This window comes from Tasmannia lanceolata, unplaced genomic scaffold (genome assembly GCF_043159265.1).
Source record: "Tasmannia lanceolata isolate RefF3 unplaced genomic scaffold, GAP_Taslan_0.1 ptg000012l, whole genome shotgun sequence".
NCBI lineage: Eukaryota > Viridiplantae > Streptophyta > Magnoliopsida > Canellales > Winteraceae > Tasmannia > Tasmannia lanceolata.
In genome coordinates this window covers 43,028,634-43,054,782 of record NW_027518689.1, presented here as the reverse complement: position 1 = coordinate 43,054,782, position 26,149 = coordinate 43,028,634, and the positions used below count along the sequence as shown (strand labels likewise).

Genomic DNA, 26,149 nt, shown 5'->3' with positions numbered 1-26,149 from the left:
AGAATCAATCCCTACAAATGTTATCGAGGATAGAGGAAGAAGAAAACTGAAACAAGATAAAATAACAAGGGCTATAAGAGGAAGAAGACGAAGGAATGAGAATAAGAAGAAGCATGAGAATAATAAGAATGAGAAACATGAGGGAAGAAAAAGAGAAGTGGGAAGATGAAGAAGAGGAGAGAGAGAGAGACCATTGTCGCATTGCAAAAAGTTAAATGCATCTTTTGTCTTGTAGATAAGACCTCACTCATCAAAAATTTGTAAACTGAATCTGACACGTGATTTCAGCATTTTGTTAATTTAAGTAGTAAAGACTAAAAAATTCACTCAAATATTTTATATGATTTAGTACAACTTATAAAACCATTTCATCGGTGGTACCCTCGGTCTCAGTAGCATTACTCTAGGTCCTTTTACATGAACATTTACTTATTGTAACATGCATCTATAAATAGAGAAATTATATGGTGGCCGCCCTTTACATATAAAGGGCACAGAGAGAAAATATCAACCCCCTTAATTTTTTATCAAGGGGAAAGTCAAAAAATGGGGTTAGACCTGGATAAAAAAATCAAGGGGGAGAGTTTTTTCTCTCTCTGCCGTTGTTATTTATCTGCCCTTGTTATTTGACGGTCGACCACCATATAAATTCTCAAATAGAGAAATTATATAAATATGTAATGATAGTAAAATAGTTTTTTAATTGGTTTTTGGATCAATATTCGAATGAAATTAGATTCAACAATTTAGGGTAAGATCTAGGAATTTTCTTATTAGGATTGGGATCCAAGATAATCATGGTCTGAAAATCTGCGGAATTTGGCCCAGTGCCACCGCTACTAGAAATGCAGTAATTTTAGGAAAAGGGGTGGAAATATTATTTCCCTGTTTATATTGCAAGAAAAACATTTCTAACGGAAAATTGTTTCCTTCCACTATTTATAGGGAAATAATATATTATGGTGAATTTAGAGGATTATTAATTAATTATAAAAAATAGAAGGCCCCTAAAAGTTAAAAATTAAATAGACTTGGTTCAAGTCATCATTTTTCGTGCAGAAATGGTATCACACGACCATGTTTTCATATTTGCACTAACAAATCTTGTCTTTTATTATTTAAAGAGTTGTCAAAGATTATTACGGTTCCCAGAAAGCTTTTTTTTTTGTAGGTAAGTTGGGATTGAACCTCTGGCCTCTAGATAGAAGAACAAAGCCTTCACCATTAAGCTAAGGATCAATCTTTTCCCAAAAAGTGCCCAGAAGCAAATTGGGAAAGAAAAGACAAGCTGAGTTTGTGCAATTATTAAAACATGGTTTTGTTGATTTCATTTCCCTTTCGTTTGTAACAATGTAGGAACTTTTAGAAATATCTGTCCTTTCGCCATCCAAACACGGCCAAATAGAAAAGGTTAGACATGAAATATAAAGGGAAATGATTTTATCACTCCATTTTTTTGATAGGTTGCGAAAATAGGATTTTTTTTTTTTAAATGGCATTGCCAGAGCTTTTTTGGGAACTATAAATAACCTTTTGACAGCCTTTAAACACTTATGCTCTGTTTGGTTGCCGGGTTTTTTTTGTTCCTGGGAGTTATGTAGGAGAGTAAGTTAAATTTTGGTCCCATCCCATGTTTGGTTGCCTTTTAGCACTAGGTTTTTTTTAATCCCACTCTTGTAATGATTACTTGTGGGGTGAATTTTTTAATCCCACTTTTGTAATGATTGCCTTTTCATCCCATCCCAAGATAACCCCGGGAACAAAAATAAACTCAGGAACCAAAAATAAGCTTGGGAAGAATTTTTTTCTACCCAGCAGTTCAAGCAACCAAACAAAGGTTTTTTTTTTTTTCCCACCATATCTCCCAGGGTATTTTTTTCTCCCACATAACCAAACATGGGATTTTTATTTTACCAGGATACTTCTAGGACTTTTTTTTTCCTGGGAGAGAGAGTTGGAAAAAAACTTGTAGCTGGGAGAAATTATAGGAGGGGAGAGAGGTAATAAGAGGCCTCACCAACAACCAATCAAAAATCCTGGACAAACTCAATGAGTAAAAAATGAAAATTCGGGGGCTAATGCAAGATCCAAAGTGGACATTTTTTTTCCTTTGTTTTGAGACTTTTGGGTCTTCTTATTTTTCTCCTTTTGGAAGCAACAAAACCTTCTCCTTATCACTTAGGGTCCATTTGGATGCCTGAAAAGAGATGACAAGGGAAAGGAAGTCGTCCTTTTTTGGTCAAAGGTTGTTTAACAATGTTAGGTTCACACGGGAAGTAGAATTTCAATTTCTACAAATCACCTTGCCGAGCTCCTGTAGGTCACCCTAAAATTGCTCTTGAATTTTTTGCATAAATCGAGTGGATTTAAACAGAGAATTATCTCTTCAGCTCAAAGCCATAAGAAGGTATGAGATCCTGACGTAGGACAGTAGGTTACTAATTGTTTGGTTTTTCCTTAGAAAATTGTTGATAAGTTTGTTTCCCGAGTGTAATAAGATTACTCTTCTAATTATAGTTGCTTATGATCTTCCGTTTGATCTGTTGCGTCAGATGAAGAGGGATAGTTTTCAAGGCCCTCCGAACTGGACCCAACAGCAATCCACACCACCAAAACTATCTAAAATTGACTTGCCCTTTTACAGGTCTCCACATTCATACCTCTAGTAAGCCATTGAGTAAAAACACAGAAAGTCATCCATTGGAATTTTAAATGCTGACAGCTACTGATTCCTCATAGAAGTTATAGGAGACTCCCCAACATGTTTCAGAAATCATTTTGTTTTTTGCACACGGGGCGCCCATGTGGCAATCATGTCCCCCCTTCTCAAATTCAAATCAGATTCTACGAATAAAGGTAGAATTTCGGTAGAAGAATAATTGAAAAGGTTTTGTCTTTTCTCTCTTTCTCTTTCTTACCTATCTCTCTCTCTCTCTCTTCGCACTCTATATTGATAATGACTCCTACTTTTTCCATTACTCTCTGAGAGGACCACCACGCAACCAAACACTACTTACCACTATTCTAGTATTTCAGAGTGGTAATTCAAGACAAATCAAATGCTTGTCTCCTCTCTTTTGACTTCTTATTCGACTACTCTCCGAGCCATCCCCAAACAAATAAACATAGCCCAAGAAGCTACTCTTTTACCTTAGAAGGCTGCTAGCACAATAGAAAAATATTTTTGTAAAAAGATGACAAATGTTCTATCGAGACATCTGCGTAGGAAACAAGAAAGGGGGCTTGAATCCCCATAAACCACCAAAACATAGTGAGAATGAGCAAATCATTGGTCATTTTCTCCATTGTCTAGATTTTTGTATTAAGTATTAAAAATAAGATAATTTAAATTATCCTGATAGGAATAGTACTAATTCCTGATCTAAACAATAAGATATATAAGAGATTATATACATATATGGAGTGTTAACTATTAGAACCCCATTATTGTAGTTATTTTGTCGAGAGGCACTCTACCTAATAAAAAATTTCTTTAAAACAACTAAATAAGTTAATCCCTTTATGCAAATTTTTACTTATAAATATATAAAAATATTAACAATGTATAAATATTTGAAAATTATTATTAAATAATTACTTATAGAGATTGTTAACTTAGGGTTAAGCCCGAAGTCTGGATCATTGTTTTTTTTTTTCAATTAAGATAGAGAGGTTAATAACTTATTTAATATCAACTCAGATGGGTCATATTAATTGGTTCACTGCTTGAGGATAAATTTGTTGTAAAATTTTGAGAGTACTGTTGTTGATAAAAACAGAAACTTGTTGCTTCAAGGCGTGATATCACTTTCTTTAAGACAAGATTCGCCCCCACTAGTAGTGTGCAAAGGGGATCCGCGAATTGCCTCCAAGATACAATGAAGCCTAGTAGGGAAGCCCTACTAATGTTTGATGACGCGTAGCACTACCGGAATCAAACCCGAAATGCCCTTCCGAAATTTCAAGCCTTAGAGAAATTTCTAGATAATGTTTCTGCAGAAAAACAGTATCTAGAACAGTAAACAAAAGAAAAACAGTATATAGAAATACTTGGGGATTTTGTAGGAGTGTAGAAGAGAGTGTAAAGTCTGTCAGAATTGCCAATTCGTTTTCTATATGAAATGACTGAAGTTTGCACATTTTTTATAGACCATCTGGTGTCTTTTCAGTGTGAAAAACACCTCTACAGGGCACCTTTCCAGAATGTTTGAAATCTGACCGTTAGATCGCACCCATTGATATTGAATGGTCCTGATCGATTCTAGAGGTGACTGTTGGTTTGAGTAAAACCTCTCTCCAACCAAGTCATCGTTAGATCAACCATCTATGGTGTGGATCGCACCCCCTTGGCACATGACCGTTGGGGAAAGGGACACAATCCATTTGATCACACCCTTTGACCGTTGGAGTCATGGGCCCGTTGGGCCGACCGTTAGGCCCGAACCAAGTGCAAAGTGCGCCTAAAAAAGCGCCCTATAGCCCATTGCCCACGCCGCGCGCGCGTGCGCGTGTGCGAACGGTGCGTTGCACCGTCCCGCGGGTCCAACCATGGGTTCAACCCAATGTGCAATCAACAAGAGTTAGAAAAGGTAGTGCTTTATAAGCCCTTCTCTTTCTTTTCTCTCATCCGGTACGGGACTCTCTTTTCAACTACACTTATACATCCTTTTGTAAAAGCAAATATTTCCAAGAAAACATTTTCTTTTTCCCAAACGCTTTTAATAAAACATTTTCCAAAACACTAAAACATGTAATATACATAATTTTGAAAATGCAAAATCACTAACAAAATTCACCCCCTGTAACATTTTTCTTTTCATTTAAAACTTAAAGAATAACATTGTGTGTGTGCGCGCGCGCTCTGGGGTTATCATTTTTGGAGCTGCATGTTGTTTGCTCCTCTGGTTGATGCTGGTGTTCTACCCTTTATTTTTATATTTTTATCAGTGGGTTGTTGCTTTAATAGGGGAATATAATGAGAGAAGTTTAAATTTTCAAAAGGAAAATCTTAAGTCTCGTCTTTATCAAAAAAATAAAAAATAAAAAAAATCTCAAGGTTGGCCAAATTGCATTGAGAACAACTAGTTGGGATGATCCTTAGCTTTTGATCCATCATGCCTCAATCCAAGTCTAGTTTAGTGTTCCATTAAGAGAAAGCTAATTAGCTCGTTGATATTTTGTAATTCTTAATCTTACGGATGAGAAGTTTGTTCCAGATGGGACCATGACCTTGTGGTTCTACCAGACCAACTGTCTTAACTCTCACATTGATCCTCTTTATGTCGGCGTTTTGTATTGCAATACACTTGTTCTGGCGCTTTCCACACAATCTTCTTATTTAGAATAGATAAGTGATATTTTGACCCCTTAATAGGGCCAACTCAATTGGGCCTAGCCCCTTTTAAAATATGAAGCCTGCCCCCCTTATTTATAAATCCTGGCTCCGCTAGCCACACCCCTTATAGTGTAAAAAGAGTAGACCTAATACACTAGAAAGGGTGTGGCCCACAGATGAAAAGGGGTGAGAGTATCATTTTCCTTTAGAATGTATCTTCTATTCGAGTAATATTTTGATTAAAATAGATAATATTACTGTGAAAACAAGTGTAATGCTGTCGATATGTCCGAGTGGTTAAGGAGACAGACTCGAAATCTGTTGGGCTTTGCCTGCGCAGGTTCGAATCCTGCTGTCGACGTTATTTTTTTCACGTTTACTTATTTTATCTTGAGTAATGATGAATTCGCACCCCATGTGGGATAATTCGCATCCTTGTTAACGTGAATTGACGTCAAAAAGTGTTAACTCTTTCACAATTCACGTTATAAGGGGTGCGAAGTCATCTTTTCCCGTTATTTATTATCTGTTCTGCCCTTTTCTCATTCATGGCTGTGATTACCTTCTGTAGGGGACTTTGAATGTGAAATCAATGGTCTAGTTTTTCTTGGTGAAACAATAATTGAGGCTTCAAGGCCTTAGATCATCCGATCAAAATTTGAATCAGCGGATACAGTCACTTACGCGAGACACACGTGGGGTCTGATGATACTATCTCCACTACCTCAGCTTATTTTTAATTCACACCCCTTTAACGTGAATTGATGCGGTAGACCCGGCAAACGGGTAACCTGTGCAAGTACAGGTGCATACCCGGCAGGTACGGTTAAAATATATCCACGATTCTACGGGTAGCTTTTTCATGAACCCAGACATGCTTTTTCATGAACCCGCGGGTAACCCAGTAAATTTATATTTATTTTAAAAAAAAAAAGAAAAAACCTTTTGCGGTAACGGCGATTTCATTCATTCCGTAGCCTAAATTGTTGTAAGTTTACTAACCACTCTTTGTAAATTTCAGCACCCAATTAAAGTTAATTCCAGCAGCGTTTCGGACCCTTTTAACTCACAGCACAAGAGCATGCAGAAACCATGATTGAGCCACTTGAACCATTTAGCATATAAATGTGCAATTGAGTTTTTTCCCAAATTCAACATGTGACAATGACAATATGGTCTTTGTGAAATGGAAATCATGGCAAGAAAAAATCTTCTTAATTGAGACATGCAAAGAGGTTTTCTAACCGAATTGACAAAGATAATTCCCACCTGGGTTCTGTTTACCTGTAACCATCATATTTCAGATTGCTACCAGAAATCCTTACAGAATATAAAACAGAGGAAAATTAACCAATCCATAAGCAAGTCACTAGCAGCCCATCCAGACCTAGACCAGGCAAAATGGGACCTGTAACTGCTGCCCGTAGCAAGATCTACGGGTACGGGTACCAATTTAGTTACCCGTCAAAAAAAGACCCGCACCTGGCCAGTACCCGTGACCATCGGGTGGGTCTGGGTCGGCCCCTGGTGCTCTAATTGAGGTTACAATACCAACTTGTGCACAACAATCTGTAAACTTCCTTAACCTGTCCTCAGATCCTTTCACATACCTGATACTATCTCTAATTTTTTGTATCGCAACACTAGCAACTTTCAATCCATCTTGAACAATGAGGTTCAAGATATGTGTAGAACATCGCACGTGAAAAAACTCGCCACCACATAACAAAGAATTTTGAATACGAAGTTGATTCTTTAATATGTCTTGCAGAATGTCAGAGCTAGAAGCATTATCTAATGTAAGAGAAAATACTTTTTTTTAATTCCCCACTCCTTCAAGAATTGAAAAATATTCTCCGACAAAAGAAAACCCGTGTGTGGAGGAGGAAGGTGATAAAAATTAAGAATTTTACTATGCCAATGCCAATCCTCATCAACAAAGTGTGCTGTAAAACAAATATACCCATCTTGTATGATGGATGACCATACATCCTAAGTAAAGTAATTCGTTCCATCAACTTTATCCAAAGCAAGTTTAAGCTTTTCTTTTTCCTCCTTATATATCTTCAAACAATCAGCTTTTGGCGTGTTTATAGAATATGACGTCTTGGTTTAAATAATTATGATGTGCCTTCATGTCCCACCATTGAGAATGAGTAGTTATGCTTCATTATGAAAATTGTCATTTTCTCATGGTAAGTCTCTTGACAAATTTTTAACTTACGCAATTTCATCCCTTGATCAAATAGCATTTGGTCTACTTCCATGTTCGTACTCTTATTTTTTAGACCATTTCTTTAGATGTTTTCTCAAATTTGTGGTACCGTGACTATTACTCCTTATGGCATGAGTTATTACTTTGCAACACTTACACTTTACTCTTTCTTTGTCAGAAGAATCCTTATATATCTCATATTCATCCCAAATAGCTGTTTTTTTCTTTATAAGAGTCTCACTACCCGGAGGATTTTCAGTGTTAGTCACCTTACAATCAACATCATCATCATTGGGCAAATTGTCCACAACGACAGTGAGATTCATGTTCACAGATTCCATTGAATTTGAATATCTTATTATAAATTTATAAACACAAATCGCATATAGAAACCAATAATAAAAACCTTCTTACACACAGCCACACACAATGACAGTCACGACTGTCACACACACAATCACACACACAGTCACACAAAAATCTAATAATAATGCCAAATCAAAAATTATTTCCATGCCATATCAAAACATATATTTGAAATCACACTAATAATGCAAGAAATTGATTTTTTTTTTTCTTTTAAGGAACTAGGAAGCTATACCTGCCAGGGTTTGGTGAAGGAGGTGATGGGTTTGCCAATGCTGTGAGTGGATGGAGATAGGGATGACCGGATCTCTCCTCTTCTCCAAAAACTTAAAACCCTCCTTGAGCTCTTCTCTGGCGCTATTCCTTCTCTCTCTCTCTCTCTCTCTCTCTCTCTCTCTCTCTCTCTCTCGACTGAAGCCCAGTTCTTCACAAACCCTAATTAGTTCGAATTCCCTTCGAGGCCCTCTCATTTAGTCGACAAACAATAGGTAAATGCTTCTGAAACTTCAACTCCTGTATAAAATTTTTAATTTAATTTTCTAGAATGCTGTTGTTTCTTTTCAAATTTTTACATTTTGATTTACTATCATTAACCATATGTTTTTCATTATAATTTCACAATCCATCAAAACGGTTGTTTTCTCTCTCGCTCAATGTACCGAATCAAACTGTATAGATTTTTATAGATCCCTATTTAGGGGAAATCGTTTTCTGTTATTTCCTTTTTAATTTTTAATTTTTTTTTTGTGTATTTCCCCTTTTTCCGTTCGATTCAACTGTATATATAAGGATTTATGGTTTTGTTCATGTGCTTTGATAATTGAAGTTACTTTTGGGACATTAAAGTGTGAAAATGTGTTATTTTTTCGAAACCCACTTGTGGAAATAGTTATGCATTTGATCGAATGTGGAATGATTGACATATTTGTTGAGATTACCTTTCTTATGTAACAATTTTTGGTATTAGAAGCAGTCTTTGATGTGTTCTTTTTTTCCTGCAATTGTATCCATGAGATTTGTTATCACCAATTGAGTGAGCTGACATTCTCTTATGCTTCGTCTTGTTCTGAACACCTAGAACCTTATTTTCACATACCCTTTCATGAGTCACTAGATGAGCACTCTCTAATTTTTCATGCTTCGATCTCCTTTTCTCTTGAACACACGTGGTCAATAATTCATATATGGACCGACCCAAAAATTGTGTTTTTACCATTGATTGTAAAAATGACTTTTTGAGTGTTTTGACCGGATCAAAAATCAAGGGCTAGGTGGTTGCCACCTAGCCCTTGCAGATTTGACGGTCGACCACCATATAATTTCTCTTCGAGATTTTATATGGTGTAAGCCCTTATAGTCTTGTATTTTTCAAAAAGTACTGTAGGGAAGCATACTACAGGGTGATCCAAACAGTCCATGTGATGGAACACAACGTAAATAGGTTGTGCCCAAAAAATCATTTCCATAGCAGAGGGTTGGGATCATCCTATGGAAATGATTTTTTGGTCACAACCTATTTACACAATACATGTTTGGATCACCCATAGTGTGGTCCGTATAGTACTTTTTGAAAAATACGGGACTATAATGGCTTACACCATATAAATTCTCGCCATAATTCTTCAGAACTAGCGAACTAATAACCTACGTCTAAACAATTTCGCAAAACCCATTTTGCAGCCCTTCTTTTTTAAGAGAAATTGCCAAATGAGTATTGAAAAATTGCCATGGCAATTCACAAAAGCAATTTCGCATTCTATCTTCTCAGGAGAGATAATATTAAACCTCTAATGAATTAAATAAATAAGACAAAATCACCTATGAGGTGGGCTATTATCTCCTAAAAATAAGGGGCAGGGAAATGTCTTTGTGCCAAAATTAAACAAACCAAACTCGAACCAACCAAAGCAATAAACCAGAAAACATAGGTATTGACATTCTTCAACAGATAGAGAAACGGATGTCCATAACAACCCTCCCACATTGCACAACTTATCTATGACCACACTAATCACCATTTTCCCTGGCAATTCAGACCCTAATATGTTGTTTTTTCCTTAGAGAGAAAAATAAAATAGAAAACTTCTAGTTGCTGTTCCTACTCCATTTCTGGCTGGTTCCAATGGTTTAAACTCAACAACACTTCCATTATCAAAATAAGTAGTAATTACAGAAAAAAGAACATAATAAAAACATGGATGGTATGTTTTCAAAGCTACAGTTCGGTATTAGCTGATGAAATACTCAAAACTACAATCATATTTCACTAACCTTATAATAGCAAATGCATGGAAAAGATTGAACCCGCATCAACAAAATCTGGAAACTTCAGAACAATTTCTATTGTCTTCGACTCATCAGTTAGGAAGCTGCTATAGAATTTGTAATTTAGTGAATTATATTCTTTTTTTTAAACCAGATTTTGTGAATCCCCATGGACATGTGTATCAGTTTCTTTTATCCACATACCAGCAAACATGAACCTGAAGTTTTCCAGCATGAAAAACAACTATACTGCTTTCTTGTAAAATGCCCATAATGTTATATACCAAAGCTGCAACCTCAAAAAGCTTCATGCGGTCAACATTAAAATCTTTAAATGATCCAAAATATATTTTTCCCAGGGTCTTGCTGTTGCTCCTGTATTATCTTAGCAATCTGTAAATGAGTAGATTATTGATCCATCATTTCAATGATTTGTTTAGTTAATTATGGCTGTATACAGATATTCTCAATCAACAATACCTATTTCTTATTTGGGCTTTGCGATGTCAAACGAGGACTTAAGACTTGGGAACACGATTAAGTATTGGACACCTCAAAACAAATATGTATCCTTTCATTCAAACTGATACAAATTTTATGTTAGTAGAAAACCGAAAAATACCTTCACGAATAAGGATTAAACACGATATGCAGCAAGCAACAAGAAGAGATGCAACTAACACAATCACAGAAAACCAGAGCACAGGATTTATGTGGTTCGCCGGTGTGTCTTCGTCCACAGGAGAAAACTTTCACTATTTCGGTTTAGGATTACAAAACTATCCTTTCCTCAGCCAAAAAAAACTCAAAGAGAACTCACAATGTGTAACCCTAATACGCGGCTTTTATATCAGTGCCACTATATCATGAAATTACCAAAACACCCTTTAGCCCAAAGGCGAAAATTAAATTCTCCTTCTGGGGCACTGCCCCTGCACCCCAACAAGCTCATCGCACAGCTCGACCTGCGTGTGCATTGCGCACATTAATCCGTTAGGCTGCTATATCATTGTCATAATACAAGTCATCTTCACAGCAATATCAGATTAAACAATGTGTGGCAAGACAATGCACAAATTTTATTTTGTATTGGTATCAGACTAAATCCTTTGGTACCCGATGAAACTTAACTCGCTTTATGTGAGATCCTTGAATTGGGATGTTAGCAGTCCAATGTCACGCCGTTGTAGTATGTGTTTATGAGCTCACATGGCTATTGCATGTTGGTTCATGAACTTGGAATGTGAGCCAGGCATGCTGAGAGCCTGCATGATTGGGTCGCTGAATCAAATCTGGACACCAAAGTGCAGGAAATCAACACCAATCATTTCTGGTCCATGTTTAAAAAAACAGACTCAGATGTGAACTTGGCCAAAGTATAATCGACTTAACTCAGGCAAGTTAATGATTGACGGGCCAACTTTTCATAAACATAGACAAGTTAAATGAGCTTTTGATTGATGAGTTAAAGGAGTTTTTGATTGACTCGGTGGGGAAAAAGTCAGAATTGGTTGAGAACTTGGCCAAGGTAAAACTGAGTCAACTTGAGCGATTTGATGATGGGCTTGGGAAGCTTTTAAAAACATCGATATGGTCAATGCTAGTTAAACCCGGTGAACATGGTCAACAAGTGTATTATCAAGAGAAATCACCTCATATAAGGAGACATAGTTTCCTATGTCGGTTTCGGTATGTATGTCAGGTTCGATTATGCTTGTTGGTGGAAATCTTGTAAAACATCCGTCTCAAAAAAAAAAAAAAATCTTGTAAGACATCGCTAAAATGTATGGAAACACACAAATGATGAAAATTTAGGATGAAATTTTAGGAAATACTAGAATAAGCACATATATACAAACTTAGAAACCATCACATAAGCAAACAATTGTCCATAATGCTTTAACAAGATCAAACACCTAGTGACATTCATTGTTGTACATGCTTGAAACAGTAAGGCCCATTCCAAATTGAAAATATATGTAACTACGTGAACATAAACGCCACTATAACACAAAATGTAGTAAGAAATCCATTACATTTATTAATTTCATATATATATATATATATATATATATATATATATGAGGAAACTGTTGGTGAGCTTAAGCGCACCAAACCTATGGTGCGCTTAAGCTCCCCAATCACATGGGGGCCCACTTTGTTAGGTGATCCAAAGCATTCATTTGCAAGGCCTTATGATAGATAGGGGGTGTAACAAAAATCAGCTCCATAGGATCATCCTAACCCCTCCATTTGTGGAGGACAAAAATGGGCAGATTTGTGTCTGTCCATTTTTGTCCTCCACAAATGGAGGGGTTAGGATGATCCTATGGAGCTGATTTTTGGTACACCCCCCATCTATGTAAGGGACTTTCAAATGAATGCTTTGGATCATCCTAACAAAGTGGGCCCCCATGTGATTGGGCGCTTAAGCTCACCATAAGTTTGGTGAGCTTAAGCGCACCAACAGTTTCCTATATATATATATATATGAGGAAAGTGTAGCTACTCGATCGAGTAGCTAACTTAGCTACTCCGTCGGCTTAAAATACAGTGGGCCCCAAACAATCCCCACATTGTTTGGGTGATCCTAACCATTCATTTGATAGGCCCTCACATAGATAAGGAGTGCCCAAAAAATCAGCTCCATTGGTGGATCATCCCAACCCTTCAAACTGTGGAGGCAAAAATGGACAGATTTGTGAAGGTTTATACACATCCATTTTTGCCTCCACAAATCGTAGGGATGGGATGATCCTATGGAGCTGATTTTTTGGGCACACCCTATCTATGTGAGGGCCCATCAAATGAATGGTTTGCATCACCCAAACAATGTGGCCCCCACTGTATTTTAAGCCGACGGAGTGGCTAAGTTAGCTACTCGATCGTGTAGCTACACTTTTCTCTCTATATATACTACAACATAGTGAAGGATTACAATAAAATGAAGCACTGCCGAGTGATCGAGTACAACTTAAGTACACTATGTGGGGTAGAAAGGAGTACAATATAATGACTAGACCACCTGCCCTCAAGGACCCCAAACCTATCTCAATACCACATAGAGTTACGGACCGACTCAAATCCGTCATCCCTATCTCTGCTGTGTTAGTCACGGTGCATCTGTTGACGAATCTGGTCTTCATTAAAGTAGTAATCCTTCTGCGATGTGTTAACCTAGAATTACTGGTACTATTAGAGATAATGATCAAACACATACTACTCAACCGGAATTAGTAATCCCATGGCATGAGCATCAGGTGCCTGACAATATTGTCTCAAATGATAATGAACCCTCCCCATGTGCATGTGCATATGAGCCACATGGCATCCTATACTCAGATGACACGCTTTGTGTCTGTCTCTCTGTGTCGTAGGGGTAGCCGTGCCCATATAAACCCCACCCACTCTCAGAAGATGTAAATATGTAATCAATACTATTATGGGCCTAACTAGTGGAACTCCAAATACCAACACCACTCAAACTCCCACCACCAATGCTCATTCTCTCCATGGTGTATGTCAGGCTATCGACTCTGCAACGAGAGAACTCATGTTGCCTATGGATACCTGATACTCCCTCCTTCCTCCTTGCTTGTGGCTCAATCTCCCATCAAACTACTCCCACCCCCGCCTCATGTATGGACGGGCAAAAATCTGGCCCGGAGGAGTTCATCTTGTGTGTTTCCTCTCGTACCATGAAGCCATGAGCTCTCTCCCATCTTGACATCAGACGAGTGTACAAGGCCCTCATCATCATTATCATCATCCATGTGCTCCGCTCCATCATATCCTTTCTTTAACACAACCTTCATTACCTCTTCTACACTCCCATCTCCCTCCATTTTGTTGCATCATCTAAAGAGCCTTATCATAGTCTCCCTAACCTTCTTAGGGACATGAGGCACTGTTGCACATTCGTAAAACCACTTGTAATGTGTTGTTTCAACTATAGCGAGCGCGAGAAGCGAAAGCAGGAAGCTAGGGATCTAGGAAAGAGAAAATGAGGGAGGCGAAGAACTTTAAAGATCATAAAGAGGAAATGTGTAGGAAGTCTCATTGGACCTCAACATGATGAACATAATAAGCCTCATTGAAAACGGATGAGTGTAGTGGAAGAGTAAGGTTGTAGTAGGTTAAGGAGGACGGGTTAGTGTCGGTAAGGGTTACAAGTAGTAAAAGGGACTTTGCGACACCATTAAAAAAAGACATTGTGACTGATTGGAATTACAAGTTTTAAGTATTTATAGCTTCACATGTTTTATTCATGTAGATTTAATGTTAAGTGTTGGAAAAAGATCCACATTAAGTTTTATTTGAAACTTAAGATGGTTTGTTAAGTTTTAAATACATTCTTTCTAAATACGATCCGAAAACGCAATTTTAGGAGCAGTCGAGCAGGTTCGCCCGAAGCTTTTATCAGAATTATTTCGGAGTTTTGTCATTTTATCAAAATCATGATATTTTCATTTGTATCACTTATTGTGAAAATTATTGTGGTACTATCACGATAATTTTTACTTCATATTTTTCTTCAGTTATATATATGAGAAAACGGTTCCTACACATATGTGTAGAGAGTTCTCTACACACTAGCTTAAAATACAGTGGAGGCCCACATTGTTTGGGTGATCCAAGCCATCCATTTTAAAGGCCCTCACATAGATAGGGTGTCTACAAAAAATCAGATCCATAGGATCATCCCAACCCTACGATTTGTGGAGGTAAAATGGATGTCTTTAAACCTTCACAAATTAGTCCATTTTTTGCCTCCACAGTTTGAATGGTTAGGATGATCCTATGGATCTGATTTTTTGTGGACACCCTATCTATGTGAGGGCCTTAAAAATGAATGGTTTGGATCACCCAAATAATGTGGCCCCCACTGTATTTTAAGCTAGTGTGTAGATAACTTATCTACACATATGTGTAGGAACCGTTTTCTCATATATATATATATATATATATATATATATATATATATATATATATATATATATAGAGAAAACTGTTTGTGCGCTTAAGCGCATGGAAATATGGTGCGCTGAAGGTTTGCTTTGAAGTGGGTCCCACTAGCTAATGCGAAGAAAAACCCAAGACGCGCTCGTTTTGAAGAAGCAAAATAACCCAAATTGCCTTCATCGTCTTCATGCTGGGGTTTTTTGAAAACCGCAAATCGCAGACTCGACAAACCCCAACACGCGCTCGTTTTGAAAAAGCAAAAAAACCCAAATTACCTTCGTCTTCATGGTTGGGGTTTTTCAAAAAACCCAAATCGCAGAATCGCTCCCTCTCTCTCTAACATTTTAAGCTTCAAAACGAAAAAATTACAGATTCTCGTCTTCATCTTCATCTTCTCTCGTTCTGTAAAAAAGCCCAAACCCAAATCCATCGCAGACGCAGACTCTCTCTCTCTCTAAGTCTCTCTTTCTCTAAGTATCTCTCTGTCTCTCTAAGTCTGTCTAAGTCTCTCTCTCTCTCTCTCTTAGCATCACTTCTCTGCTGCAAGTGGGGGTTTTTAGAAGACGATTCTGAGATTTGGGTTTTTCTGCAATTTGGGTTTTTAAGAAGACGTTCGTGCGATTGGGGTTATTCTGCAATTTGGATTTTTGGAAGACGTTCGTGCGATTTGGGTTTTCCCTCTTACATAGTGGGACTCACCCAATATTCAAACCTTCACGTCTGTTTTGTAAGAAACCCAAATCTGTTTTGTTGACAGAGAAACCCAAATCGCAGACGTGAATCTCTCTCTCTCTCTCTCTCTAAGTATCTCTTCTCTGCATGTCCGAAATCCAAACACGATCGCAGACTCACAGAGAAACCCAAACCCAAATCGCAGACTCTCTAAGAAACCCAAATTACAGACTCACAGAGAAACCCAAACCGTTCACTTCGTCCACAGAGAAACCCAAACCCAAATTCCTTTTGTTTTTTATTTTATAACAATTTGCTACCAAACTTCTCCTGTGGCAACTTCTCGGCATGTGGCCATCGGGTGCAAAGATGCGCACATGGCAAATGTTTGGCAAATGTTGCTAGCAAACAAAAACAAAAAAAGTAATCATTACACCAGAAAAGTAAAATAGCTAAAGTATAAAGTTTTAAATGAAAAATTACATAGAAATGCTTATAAAGTTGTAAAATTACGAAAAAAATACCAATAAAATATCGAAAGTTATGACAATTACCGGAAAAACAGATGCGGTAAAATTTGGAGAATTATTACAATCTCCATCTCCATATTTGCGGGTGATTACAATCTCCATCTCCATATTTGCGGGTGACCCGCGGGTTGACCCGTCCCACCCGCGGGCCGCGCGGGTCACCTAAATTCTGACCCGCAAAAATGCGGCTCATTTCCTCACCCGCGGGTTGACCTGTCCCAAATATTCGAAAGCAAGTATGAAAACGAATAGCCCATTGGAAGAAGAGGCGGGGATATTCTATACGAGGAATATGTTTAACATTTTCCAGGATGAGTTGAGGGATAGTAGTGGTTGTTGGCACGACCAGTTGAGCAAGGATGGGGCCGTGGAAGAATATTTGGTAGGTCTCAGAAATGATGTGAAGAGTAGATGGTGTAGGGTATTTTATTATGATTCCGATGGAATGACCTTCAAATGCGATTGTGCTAAGTTTGAAAGGGAGGGGTCAACCCGCGGGTGAGGAAATGAGCCGCATTTTTGCGGGTCAGAATTTAGGTGACCCGCGCGGCCCGCGGGTGGGACGGGTCAACCCGCGGGTCACCCGCAAATATGGAGATGGAGATTGTAATCACCCGCAAATATGGAGATGGAGATTGTAATAATTCTCCAAATTTTACCGCATCTGTTTTTCCGGTAATTGTCATAACTTTCGATATTTTATTGGTATTTTTTTCGTAATTTTACAACTTTATAAGCATTTCTATGTAATTTTTCATTTAAAACTTTATACTTTAGCTATTTTACTTTTCTGGTGTAATGATTACTTTTTTTGTTTTTGTTTGCTAGCAACATTTGCCAAACATTTGCCATGTGCGCATCTTTGCACCCGATGGCCACATGCCGAGAAGTTGCCACAGGAGAAGTTTGGTAGCAAATTGTTATAAAATAAAAAACAAAAGGAATTTGGGTTTGGGTTTCTCTGTGGACGAAGTGAACGGTTTGGGTTTCTCTGTGAGTCTGTAATTTGGGTTTCTTAGAGAGTCTGCGATTTGGGTTTGGGTTTCTCTGTGAGTCTGCGATCGTGTTTGGATTTCGGACATGCAGAGAAGAGATACTTAGAGAGAGAGAGAGAGAGAGAGAGAGAGATTCACGTCTGCGATTTGGGTTTCTCTGTCAACAAAACAGATTTGGGTTTCTTACAAAACAGACGTGAAGGTTTGAATATTGGGTGAGTCCCACTATGTAAGAGGGAAAACCCAAATCGCACGAACGTCTTCCAAAAATCCAAATTGCAGAAAAACCCCAATCGCACGAACGTCTTCTTAAAAACCCAAATTGCAGAAAAACCCAAATCTCAGAATCGTCTTCTAAAAACCCCCACTTGCAGCAGAGAAGTGATGCTAAGAGAGAGAGAGACTTAGACAGACTTAGAGAGAGAGAGAGAGATACTTAGAGAGAGAGAGACTTAGAGAGAGAGAGAGTCTGCGTCTGCGATGGATTTGGGTTTGGGCTTTTTTACAGAACGAGAGAAGATGAAGATGAAGACGAGAATCTGTAATTTTTTCGTTTTGAAGCTTAAAATGTTAGAGAGAGAGGGAGCGATTCTGCGATTTGGGTTTTTTGAAAAACCCCAACCATGAAGACGAAGGTAATTTGGGTTTTTTTGCTTTTTCAAAACGAGCGCGTGTTGGGGTTTGTCGAGTCTGCGATTTGGGGTTTTTCAAAAAACCCCAGCATGAAGACGATGAAGGCAATTTGGGTTTTTTTGCTTCTTCAAAACGAGCGCGTCTTGGGTTTTTCTTCGCATTAGCTAGTGGGACCCACTTCAAAGCAAACCTTCGGCGCACCATATTTCCATGCGCTTAAGCGCACAAACAGTTTTCTCATATATATATATATATATATATATATATAGAGAGAGAGAGAGAGAGAGAGAGAGAGAGAGAGAGAGAGAGAAGGGTTGCTGCGCTTGAACGCAACTAGGCTTAGCTGCTCTCGAGCACAGAAACAGGGGGGTGGGGCCATTGGGGGTGATCCTAACCATTCATTTGGAAGGCCCCATCATGGATGGGGTGTTGGGGGGTACCAAAAATCAGTTCCATTGGATCACCAATGGGTGTCCATTTGTGGGGCCAAAAATGGGCAGATACTGTTTGTCCACAAATCTATCCATTTTTGGCCCCACAAATGGACCCCCTAAGGTGATCCATTGGAGCTGATTTTTGGTGGACACCCTACCCATGAAAGGGCCCATCAAATGAATGCTTTGGATCCCACCAAAAATGTGGCCCACCCCTGTTTCTGTGCTTGAGCGCAGCAACTCTACTCTTATATATATATATATATATATATATTAAGTGTTTGTACTCGGTCGAGTACCTAACCTTATAAACGCAGCACACCTTGCAAAATATTTACGAATTCCGAGCACCTGAAGAGGAACAGCATATTATGGAAACCTCTATAGCTTGAAGGGCTACGATCAGCCTATGGAAATGATTTTATGGGCACGACCTATTGATGTTGTGTTCCATCACATCGACGGTTTGAATCAACCGCTGATGTCGTCCGTACGGTTCTTTGTCGGCCCGTGCATCACACGGGTTTTTTACTAGTGTGTGTATATATATATATATATATATATATATATATATATATATATATATGAGGAAAATATACACACACACACACACACTCTTTTTTCGAGTTTTTTCCGGATACAAGTCCGAAAACAATAAAAAATAATTAAAATCTCCCAAGGTATACTCTTACCGAGAAATTTTTGAGTCAAATTTGTGACTATGCTGGTTACTATGGTGTCAACCTTGTAACAACACCACTGGCCATCCTCTTCCTGCAATAGTTACACTGTGCCTTCCGCATATTGCCATTGATAGGCTGGCATGGTTATATGGTGATACTGATATAGTTATAATAAGATAGATTAATAGTTTTGGGAAAACACAAACACAACATTTCATGTGTAGGTTATACAAGTACTAGTTTGTGGCACACACTAGTATGGCATACCACACGATATTCTAAATGGGAAAAAATATTATTTTTTTGTTTTGAAATTTTTTTATTTTTAATAAAAATCAAAATATATTTATTATAGTATAAAATACAATGTATGTATAACAATAGAATAGTATGAATTGTCTCGATTTTGTTTTTTCTCTCTTTTGAAAATAAGAAATTGATGACAATTAAAATGAATGCATTTTTCATATCATTGGATGCTAATGCATGTCAATTAACCCAAAAAAAAAAAAACCACTAACACATCATACCTGTCGAAAGGAGGAGATTGGAAGCACTTCGGTCGAAATGTTGAAATTTTGACCGAAGATCAAGACTTTTATACTTGGATTTGTAGAGTTTCTGTCGACATGCCCAAAATGCTACAGACATTGACCAGCACGACCCCTGACATCGTCTAAGTTGAGTTCTAACGACGTTTGTCCTTGAAATTTTGTGTCGATGGAGACTGAAACCGACGTATGTAGACGAAAACTGACATGTTGATCGACATTTGAAACTATGCAAGCAGATTGGAAAGTTTTGTTGTGTTTTGATGGTAATTTGGCAATTAGATTCAAGTTGTTTTGAGGGTGTTTTTGTTATTAAAAATAATTTTGGGTGTTGAAAGAATTTGGGTGTAATTGCTCTTTGTTTATGGTTGCGCTTAATTTATTGAGGTTTTTATGAATTATGACTATGTTTATGATAGGGCTTCGTGGCCATTTTAATATGCTGGTATTCTAAATAGTTTCCTATCTATAATTATTTTGGTTGGGTTTAAAAATAATTCTCATGTTTGAAAGGTGTGCACTTTTGCTTTGGTGAATTTTCTTTTTAATTGATTGTCTTTTAGTATGTTTATCTTCTGTCAGTCTTTTAGTGGGATTGAGATGTTTTCTTAGAAAAGTGATTTTATGGAGGAGATGCAACATGTTTTGTTAGGGTAATTTCTTTATATAAAAAGATTTTGAAGCAATTTGGACACGAGAGTCAGGGAGCATGATAAAGTTGGAGGTTTATGAAGAGGTTTAAGACCATGGATATATTTGTTCACATGTTGATTATTTTCTGTTAAATCATCATTTTACAGCCCCTTATTTCCCTTTCCTGCTCATGAAGATGAATATAATTCCTGTCGTTTGTATTAAAGCAACACAGATTCCAGACATTTTCCATCTTTTTGTATGGGCATGCATGTGCTCAAAATAATATGTTTGGTCTATTCACTCATACTCATTAAAGCATGAAGCTGTGGATGAATATGGTCATAATGCTTGTCAGCAAAACTAGTGTAGATTATTTCTATGTTACACTTAGCTTCTTCACGGTTCAAAGCCTTGTCGGAAGGTGCTAGAAATTGGTTTAGGTCGAGACTGAATGCTTCCTGTGATTTGCTAATGTCTATGATCTCTAAGTTGCAGTGTAATAATTTCCATTTCTTAGCACTTGTGAGCCCATTTAGCTTCTCCATTCCATGTTCTGTTAGAATTTGAATATGAAAGCTTGAATGAATTATGCCTGTTTGGAAGCCCTCATAATTGTCTCTTATTTTGCAGCTAAGATTATTTTAATTCAAATGAGAACTAAGGCCTCTTTAGAAGCCATTAACTATATATCATTTCTAGAAATATTGTTTTTTTATCATATTTAACTTCAATACCATTTCTACATAAGATTATATGCAAACAGTTTTTAGAGGCATCAAAAGAAGCCCTCATTTTTTCTTCGCTATAATTTCTTTCCATAACCATTAGAATATTGGGTAATTGGTTGTAACAATGTGCAACTCTTTCCTTCTCTATCTGTGCTGGTCAAAGTTTCTTGATTGATGAAATAACTAAAAGTGCTCCAGTTGAACTGGCTTGATATTAACTTGTCATCTTTAAACAGGATTTCAATTGAAGAAACATAAAGTAGTGCTTATTTCATGGGATTGTTTTTGTAGATATGTTTAGGGTATAAATTCTATTTGCTGATAATGGGTTCACTCTATTGGTGTAGATTGCTTCTAGTTTTGTGGTTGGAGCGTTTCAAAACCATGAGTCTGGCATGTCTCGTTTGTCACAGTGTAGACAGCCCATCACACTCTTTTAGAAGTTACTCAGTTTCAAGTTCAGACAATGAGGGTCGGTGCTCCAGAATTGTCAATTGCTTGAACAGGAAGGTTTCTCTTCACCCAGAGTCTGCTAACACCATGATGACATCCAAAGTGACTCCACAACCCCTTATGGGGAATACTCAAGGTATTACTGGAGCCCCACGGCTAGTTCGTAGCCGGGCTGTGAGGAGGGACCTTGTGAGAGACTGGAACTTTGATGAAGCTCTGATTGAGAGTTAGGAGGGAAGAAGACTTTCTGAAGCTGGTTAGATGGAGCTTTGCAATGGGTAGACTTCCATCATCTACCCTTTTCAAGATATGTTGCCTTTTGTCCTGTTCACTCTTTGTCCAGTGCCAAGAACTGCAAGAATTAGACAAGGTTGAATGTGGAAGATCAGTCATTTTTATTAGAAATTGTACAGGTTTGATGAAATCCTTGCTAGTTAAATCTTGACAACTACTACGTTTTTATTATTTGTTGTTTTGGGGGACTATTTAGATCTGTAAATTATGTGTTGAATTACATAAGCATTTGTTGTGCCACTGGGCGCTGTAAGATTCATATAAGTGTAGGAATATTTGTGTGAACAGGGTTAACATCAACTGCTATTTGGTGGAAAATACATGAAATATCCATCTTGGTAAATGAGATACCATGCAAAAAATAATTACTAAATTAGTGGTATTTTTTTACTTGGTAGTCAGAAAGAGAGATCTCACTATGTAAGTTTTTTTTTCCTTTCCATGATTTAGAGGGAAATGATATGATAAAGATAAATTAGGGGGATATCATAAAAAGTTGAAGGTCTCTCTAAATAAATATTGAAGAATGGTTGCTTGCAAAACGGGAACCCTGTTTGGGAGAAAAGACGAGTCTCTCTTGTGACACAAAAATAATCAGAAATTGACCAAAACAGGGGTCAATTTCACCACCTCCTTTATTTTCTAAACGGGATCCTGTTTAAGGAGTGTTTACCAAAAATTTAATAGGGTTGGTTCAAGTTATCTTTTTTCGTGTGTTAAAAGAGTGGGAAATTTTAGAAATATTTTTCCTTTCCACACTTTTCCACAAAATTGCTGCAATCCAATCCAAACAGGGCCTTAGGGATTGAAATTTATCGAATAGAAAAAAAAAAAAAACTTAAATATTTCTAAATATTGATCAACTATTGTACCCTTCATTCACTTCTAAACCAACCAAAAATTATTGGCCAAAAGAATAAGACTTTAGAGTTACCCAACCCATATCTCTTTGGTAAACAGAGGCTTGGGTGCTTCTTCAACCATTTTGGAGATTCCCTTTCTAAAAATTAGAATTATTCTTTATCCTTTTTCGATATGCGGATTTTAGAAAACCGGTTTTTAATTTGAAATTAGTGTAAAAGAGGGTTCATGATCAGGCGGCTGTGTGATGTCCTGGCAGCGTTTCTTGGATTTTAAGCAAGAAAATCAGGTTTTAAAAATCTCTCCTGCAACCTGAGATTTCTAAAACCTGGAAAATGGGGGAGGATATCTTTTACTCTCTTGCTGATGGAAAGAAGGGAGATAAGTCAAAATGAGTAAAAAACGACGGCTGAACCACATCTTCTCGTCTCTAACCCTCTTTTACACTGTTTTCAAACTAAAAACCTGGTTTCTAAAATCCGTGTATCCAAACGGCCCCTTAGTCTTTGGAATTAGAATTGTGTTTTTTAACTTATCTTTAAAAATTCTTCATTTTTTGTGCAAGTGACGTGGAAAATGTGGTTTCACCCTAAAGTGATGCAGAGTGGATACGTTTCACGCTAACTTTCACTTCTTAAAAAAATGCCTAAAAAATAGGATGAATTCTTAGAAGAGTTGTTGAAACCCCTAAAGAACACAATTCTCATTTTATTAGGCTAAAAAAACAAAAAATCATTCCAAAAGAATGTTAAAGAACACACCCAAATCCCCTGTAATATACGGTGACATAATTTATCACCAAGTGTTTCAAAAGAAAAAAGATAAAAAGGAAGTTGTTTTTACTTAAAGTAATTTTTCATGTAATTTGTTTTTCAAAAGCAAAAAATTTCTTTGCTTTCAAGGAGACCTGCAAACATATCAGACCATGTAATTTTTCCATGGAAAATATGATTTTCCATAATTTTATTTTCCTAAGCTAACACAAGCACACTTCACATGCTGTGAAGTTCCTAGAACACGTAACCGTTACGAGCTATGTATCCTTTTATCCCTTTTTCAAGTATCCTACGTAACGGCCTTACTTCTAGTTTAAGCTTGACCGTTATATTTGACTTCCCTTCATATATTCTCACACTTTCACGCCACCTTCATTCTCTTTTTCTTCCCTTTTGAAGACCACAGCTAAATTGCACCACCACCTTTAGAATAGACATTGCTGTATTCGGTTGTAGTAATGTCTGAGAAAGGATCAAAGAGAAGTAAGAAGGGCAAAGAAGTAGAGACTGAGGTGCTTTCATGGCGGGAAAAGAAGGCACTTGCAGATAAGGAAGAGGAGGTGATAGGAAAAGAGGTTGACGAACTCATAACATGGGTAAATTCTCTTTTGCATAACAACCCATCTCTCTCTCTCTCTCTCTCTCTCTCTCTCTCTCTCTCTCTCTCTCTCTCTCTCTCTTTCTCTCTCTCTCTAGCTTCAATTCTCCTTACCTGAACCAACATAGCTATTGATTCGATCGAACCAGGCCCGGGTCAGGTAGACGAAGTTGATAGATTCTACTTCATTGAGCTTACAGACCGTACATGCTAACTATGAGTAGAAGCAGGAATGGATCACAGATGCTAACGGGACAGGAATCAAAGCGGGGGACCTCTCTACCGCACCTCCCTCCCCGGATATAGAATGTATAGGGTAGTACTCTTGGAAAGATAGAATCTCACCATGTGAACATAACATTATGAATGTTACTCCCGTGGGTATAACATGGAGCTAATGGAACCCGTTAGGCTAGGTCTTGTAAACCTGTCCGGTACCAAGCTAGGTCCCACCAACAACCAATACGCTAAAAGCCCTAGAGTTGATGAAACGCATTAGGCTAGGCCCTTTAAACTTATACCGGGCTATGTTCCAACTAGTCCCATACCTAGCCAGGCCCTCAGTTATGATCGTAACATTGCACCACGCTTTTGCATCCGCTGTCGTTGGCCAAGGCCATGTGTTCTTCCTCATTCTGATGTTGGTTTTTGTATCACAGATGAATTCGCATTTTATGGCATTTTGACTATAAAACGAACCTGCTTAAAGCGCGACATACTAAGAAGGGTGTTTATGGTGCGCCAGAACTATTAAACGCCCTTAACTAAACTGACTAATAGGGCCGGTGCCAACATGGTTATGTTTGGCACATCTAATTAAATAGCATTTTATCAAAAAATGATATTCAGTTATGGTTACTATGTAGATGATGACTCCATCTATATTGCCTCCTAAATATTAATTACATATCTTGCCTTTCATTTCTTATAATTAAAGACTAAGTTAAGCAAGATTCAATTATTGATTTGTTTTTTTTTTTAATGACAGACTAGTATGATAGAATCCATGGATGAGCAACAATTGAAGGAATGTGTGTTGAATCGTCCAGAAAGCTTGCAGAGTGTAAGAACAGGGAAGGGTGCACCGGGGAAAAGAGTAAGAATGAAACTAGAATAATATTGTATAGGGAAATGATAACCGCACTGTTGATTTGATAATGGCACTTCTCACTTTCTTAAACACTTTTTTATTAGATTGTTGATAGTTTGTTGACAATTGGAATACCCTTTAACAACTAATTATAAAAGTGTAAAACAAGCAGGGAGTGTCATTATTAAAAACAAGCACAGTGATCATTTCCTTATTTTTTATTTTTCTTTTTTGTTGATTTCTCATTTATGATGAATACATTGTGGCTGATATAGACAACATCCACATCTCCTACTTTATTCAAAAAAAAAAAAAAAATGATGACAAGGATGAAGATTTTTGTTTCTGATTCACATAAAGTAATGATAGTGCAGGTACAAAGGAGTGGGAAGCCCAAGTGTTCTTCTGCTTCTGATGGGCTAATGGCTGCAATTTGGAAGTTCCATAGAGAAGAAGGTGAGGAAGCTTCCATGTAACAAGTAGAAGCCCTTGTGAAATTTTCAAGGATGTCAAACTGAAATTTCTGCATCACTATTTCAGTTGTTTGTTTGAATGAGATACTGGTTCCATTATTTTGCTTCAATTTCATATTCTCTCTTACCCTACTCATGATTGTGTAATTTTGACCTGAGTAAATTTACCCAAATGCTAACTAATACATGTACTTGTTTGGTTTGGAGAAGGAAAGAATAAGCAAAGGGAAATGATGTATTCACTCCCTTTTCTTCCCTGGGTCACCCCGTTCTAAGGTAAAAAAGTAGTCATAACCATGGTTTTAAATTTCGACCGAAATTTCGAAATTTCAAACCCAGATTTCAACGCTTAATACCAAATTTCGGACCGAAATTTTGGTTTTCTGTGGGATCCGAAACGGTTACCGAAACCGAAATTTTAAAGGGGTGGCCCAAAGAGGAAAAGGGAGCGAATGTATCGCTTCGCTAAGCAAATACTAATACTATGAACATATCCTTTTTCTTGAATTGCCATTCACTTTATATCTACAATCTTCCACCCCTCTCAATTATGTGCAATGGTGTGTGTGTGTGTGTGTGTGTGTGAGAGAGAGAGAGAG

General features: G+C 37.5%; 2 protein-coding genes and 1 non-coding gene across 4 annotated transcripts; all 3 read left to right on the top strand.

The window, feature by feature from the left end:
* The first annotated feature begins 5,614 nt into the window (after positions 1–5,614).
* TRNAS-CGA (transfer RNA serine (anticodon CGA)) lies at positions 5,615–5,696 on the top strand. Its single transcript has one exon. It is a non-coding gene; the product is annotated as a tRNA-Ser (tRNA).
* A 2,068-nt stretch (positions 5,697–7,764) lies between these two features.
* Positions 7,765–22,095, top strand: LOC143887379 (PyrD). 2 transcript variants are annotated; one of them, XM_077391475.1, is made up of 3 exons: positions 7,765–7,865; positions 8,135–8,404; positions 21,353–22,095. In XM_077391475.1, the coding sequence occupies exon 3, from the start codon at positions 21,390–21,392 to the stop codon at positions 21,687–21,689; it is 300 nt and encodes a 99-aa protein (XP_077247590.1). In that variant the 5' UTR covers positions 7,765–7,865; positions 8,135–8,404; positions 21,353–21,389; the 3' UTR covers positions 21,690–22,095. The 2 variants fall into 2 exon arrangements, with proteins under 2 accessions (XP_077247590.1, XP_077247589.1); XM_077391474.1 differs by lacking the exon at positions 7,765–7,865 and having other exon boundaries at positions 8,029–8,404.
* A 1,701-nt stretch (positions 22,096–23,796) lies between these two features.
* Positions 23,797–25,674, top strand: LOC143887378 (uncharacterized). The gene is made up of 3 exons (XM_077391473.1): positions 23,797–23,985; positions 24,976–25,083; positions 25,452–25,674. The coding sequence occupies exons 1-3, from the start codon at positions 23,848–23,850 to the stop codon at positions 25,551–25,553; spliced, it is 348 nt and encodes a 115-aa protein (XP_077247588.1). The 5' UTR covers positions 23,797–23,847; the 3' UTR covers positions 25,554–25,674.
* The last annotated feature ends 475 nt before the right edge of the window (positions 25,675–26,149 follow it).

Coding starts and splice junctions, on each gene's coding strand:
- LOC143887379 (XM_077391475.1), top strand. CDS start 21,390: ATGAGTCTGGCATGTCTCGTTTGTCACAGTGTAGACAGCCCATCACAC.
- LOC143887378 (XM_077391473.1), top strand. CDS start 23,848: ATGTCTGAGAAAGGATCAAAGAGAAGTAAGAAGGGCAAAGAAGTAGAG. Junction 23,986..24,975: donor TTGACGAACTCATAACATGG/GTAAATTCTCTT, acceptor TTTTAATGACAG/ACTAGTATGATAGAATCCAT. Junction 25,084..25,451: donor AGGGTGCACCGGGGAAAAGA/GTAAGAATGAAA, acceptor ATGATAGTGCAG/GTACAAAGGAGTGGGAAGCC.